General features: G+C 32.5%; 1 protein-coding gene across 1 annotated transcript; it reads left to right on the forward strand.

Moving 5' to 3' along the window:
• The first annotated feature begins 364 nt into the window (after positions 1–364).
• On the forward strand, positions 365–1,303 carry LOC141516899 (olfactory receptor 5I1). Its single transcript, XM_074227855.1, has one exon. The coding sequence runs from the start codon at positions 365–367 to the stop codon at positions 1,301–1,303; it is 939 nt and encodes a 312-aa protein (XP_074083956.1).
• Positions 1,304–4,316: the final 3,013 nt, after the last annotated feature.

Below are 4,316 nucleotides of genomic sequence, written 5' to 3' on the forward strand. Positions count from 1 at the left end.
ACATGGGCTTGACAAATATTTTTGCTAATATACTTATATAGAGATTATGCTGCATTTCAAATCAGAATATATGACTTTAAATCTTCTTTTTACTCTTTACTATTTGGTCAAACACTTTATCTCATTGGATCTCAGGTTCCTCTTCTCTCAAAAATGGACTTTAAGCTAGGTGATCATTAAAGCTATTTCCAGTTATAAACAGTAATAAATTTCAAGTAATTAGTTCTGAATAACAGTAAATAAATGAATAAATAAATAAAAGTAATTAAACGCATTTTCCCCACAAATATTCTGAATGATTTTTTCCTCTATTTTTTCTTAAAAGGAAAAACAAAACAAAACCCAAAACTCACTCCTTTCAGAAATGCTTGAAGGAAATTCCACAGTAGTAACTGAATTTATTCTACTTGGATTTCCCACAAGACCAGAACTTCAGGTTGTCCTATTTCTGGTGTTTCTATGCATGTATAGCCTGATTCTAGTGGGGAATATTGGCTTGATGATGCTCATTAGGGTGGATCCCCGGCTCCAGACCCCAATGTATTTCTTCCTTAGCAACTTATCCTTTGCCGATCTCTGTTATTCTTCAGTCATTGTCCCCAAAATGCTTGTCAATTTCCTTTCAAAAAATAAATCAATCTCCTATTATGGTTGTGCACTTCAGTTTTACTTTTTTTGTGCTTTTGCTGACACAGAATCCTTTATCTTAGCTGCTATGGCCTATGATCGCTATGTAGCTATCTGTAACCCACTGTTATACACTGTTGTAATGTCTCGTGGCATTTGTGTATCATTGATTGTCTTGTCCTATATTGGTGGCAATTTGAGTTCTTTGGTACACACATCCTTTGCATTCATACTGATATACTGTGACAAAAACACTATCAATCATTTTTTCTGTGACCTCCCCCCACTACTTAAGCTATCCTGTACTGACACCTCCATCAATGAACTCTTACTCTCCACATATGGCAGCTCTGTAGAGGTCATCTGTTTCATCATTATTATCATCTCGTACTTTTTTATTCTCCTCTCTGTCTTGAAGATTCGTTCCTCCAGTGGAAGGAAGAAAACTTTCTCCACGTGTGCCTCTCACCTGACCTCTGTAGCCATTTACCAGGGGACGCTACTTTTTATTTACTCACGTCCCAGTTACCTCTATTCACCCAATACGGACAAAGTGATATCAGTCTTCTATACTATTGTAATTCCTGTATTGAATCCGTTGATCTACAGTCTGAGGAACAAGGATGTGAAAGATGCAGTTAAGAAAGTTCTAAGTCGAAAGGTATCATCATCATGAAGCTATATTGAATTACTAAATTATAGTTTTTGTATGTTTAATTTTTCTGATACTATATAGTTTCTTTTGTTTCATCTACATCTTTTTATGTTTCTTTAAATTCTTCAAATTTATGATTTTGCAGACAATCCTAATATAATAAATATTTGTTGTTGGACTGATTGCCTTGGTTATTAAGGCAGCAATTTTAATGATTTTCCCATTGAATTATACCCTTCTACAATGTGTTTATACAACTACTAAAATATTCATATTATAAGACTGGTATCACTATGACATACCCTCTTCCATAAAGCTTTTTTACAGTCTTTTATTTTCCCCATAGTTGCATATAAAAATATTTTAGCATTTACTTTTTCAAAATGTTGAGTTCCGTATATTTCAACTATTTGCTCCCCTTCTCTTTTCTAAAAAATGTAGGCAGTCTGATATAGTTTGTAGATGCACTGTCATATAAGACATAGTTCTATATTATCCTCAGTTACAGAAGAAGAAACAGAACAAAAGGAAGAACTTATTATGAGAAAGAATAAAGTAATTAATCAAAATATGCTTTAATCTGTATTCAGAGCTCATAACTTCTTTGTATAAGGGTAATATTTTCCTTCAGGATTCCTTTGTAAGCCCAGAATTATTATGGGTTGTGTTGCTAGGAAGAACTGGGTCACTCATAGTTCATCATCAGACAGGATTACTGTACTGTTCATATTGTTTTACTGATCCTGCTCATTTCACTTTGCATCAATATATAGAAGTCTTTGAAGGTTTTTCTGGCATCTTTCTGTTCATCATTCCTTATTTAAAACTTGGATTCCATTATATTCAGATAACACAGCTTGTTCAGCCATTCCCTATTTGGTAGGCATCCCCTTTGTTTCCAATTTTTGTCACCATGAAAAGCGCTGCTATAATCATTTGCATGTTTAGGTTATTTTTCTCTTTTTATGATCTTTTTTGGCATACAGACTATAGCTTTATTACCCTTTGAGCAGGCTTTGAAATTGTTCTCCAAGATGATTGGTTTGGTTCAAAATCCACCAAGAGTGCATTAGTGTCCCAATTTTCACATATCCTTTCCAACATTTATCATTTTTCTTTTTTGCCATAATAGACAATCTAATAGAAGAAAATCTAATAGTATCTCAGAGTTGTTCCAATTTGTGTTTCTCTAAATAAAAGTGATTTGGAGAACTTTATAAACCTGTTGATAACTTAGATTTCTTAATCTGAAATTTACTTGATTATGTAATTTATCAGTTATCAGTTGAATAATTGCATTGTTTCTTATAAATTTGAGTAAATTCTCTATAAGTTTGAGAAATGAGATCTTTTTCAAGGACTGTGATTATAAAGACTTTTCACACTTTTCTGCTTCCTTTCTAATCTTGATTTCATTGGTTTTGTTTAATAATAGCTTTCAAATTTTAAATAATAAAATTATCTATTTTTCATTTCTGCATTCTATCTCGTTTGTTCACGAATTCTTTCCCACCCATGGATCTGACAGGTACTAACACTTTCTTTTCTAATTTGTTTATGGTATACACCTTTATGTCTGAATCTTGCACACAGAATTTGACCTTATTTACACAATGTGAGATGTTGTACTTTATCTAGTTTTTGTCCTATTGTTTTCCTGTTTTCCCAGAAATTTTGGTCAAATAATAATTCATATCCCCAAAACTGAGTACTTTGGATTGCTTATGAAGAAAATGCTACGAACTTTCTATGGCTAAAGAACTTAATAAAATTTGTGTATATATCACTTTCAAGCCAAGCTATTAGCACAATTATAACATGTTTTCATTTATTCCCATCACCAGTGCATTTCTTTGGTTGTATCCCTTCTGTCGGTAAGATATTTCCTTTTTATCTGAGTTTTATTTCCATCAAGGATCACCTAATGTTTCATTGTCACTAAGAAGTCAATCTTAATCTCTTTAGGTATTAGTGTTGTTTTTTTTTCCCTTTTTCCCATGAACTCTAGAGTTCTGAATTTGCTTCCCAGCTGGTTCATTCCATTCCTGATCTTCTATTTTCTCTATAAAAAGTTACATCATATTTCCTTTCCTTTAGAATGTAAGTCCTTCAAGGAGATGGACTATTATTTGGTTACTTTCTTTGCATCCTTATCAGACAATAGGGTGCATTGTAAGTATCACGCACCCAATGAATACTATAAAATTGGACTGAAACTTGTTTCCCATATACAGAAAGAAGAACATAGGATCTTTGAGACTCGCTTAGTCTCATTTTCAATTTTCTGTTTACAAAGAAGAGTATCACTCTGCACAGATAGTGGGATTTTAATAAATTGTCCAATATGATTGTTTCCATATCAAATCTCACACTTTAGTTGTGAGAAAAATAAAGCATAAGACAGTTTCTGTAGAGGAAAAATATTGTTGATGTATTAAAACAAGCTGAGGGCAAATATTTTTATATCTGCGCGCTCTCTGCTACTACTATTATTGTTAAAATGGTTATTGCAATGATTATTATTACTCAAGATCATTTATTAGTAATTAGACAAACAAAAATATAAGTAATGTTTTCTTTAGATGACCTCATTCATAATTTCAATGACTGTCTTAAGGCAGATGTTTCCCACATCACTGAATCTTCTCCTATTCCCTTTCTCTCCTGAGTTGCGGTATTATATTGCCAATTACATATTATTTATATTTGATAACTTGTCTATGGGAATCTCAAAATCAACATCCAAACTTGAATCCATTCTTTCCTCACAAACACAGTCAAATTCTTTACTTCTTTCCAGGGCAGCAGTGCTATTTCATTCTTCCATTTATTAATCAGAGATTTATGTTTAACTCTTTATACTATATCTAATGAATTCCAAAGTCTTCTTTTTTCTTCCACCATAATCTCTCTCATCACCACCTATGTTCATGCCACTTCTTCTCTGGAGTATTTTATCAGCCTTCTAATTGTTCTTTGTGCTTTATTATCTTACCTATTTCCATTGTGTATTTCATAAAGACATCAGATGGTT

Source organism: Macrotis lagotis, chromosome 3 (genome assembly GCF_037893015.1).
Source record: "Macrotis lagotis isolate mMagLag1 chromosome 3, bilby.v1.9.chrom.fasta, whole genome shotgun sequence".
Lineage (NCBI taxonomy): Eukaryota > Metazoa > Chordata > Mammalia > Peramelemorphia > Peramelidae > Macrotis > Macrotis lagotis.

What these genes read in the sequence shown, in the direction of transcription:
- LOC141516899 (XM_074227855.1), top strand. Translation starts at nt 365, where the DNA reads ATGCTTGAAGGAAATTCCACAGTAGTAACTGAATTTATTCTACTTGGA.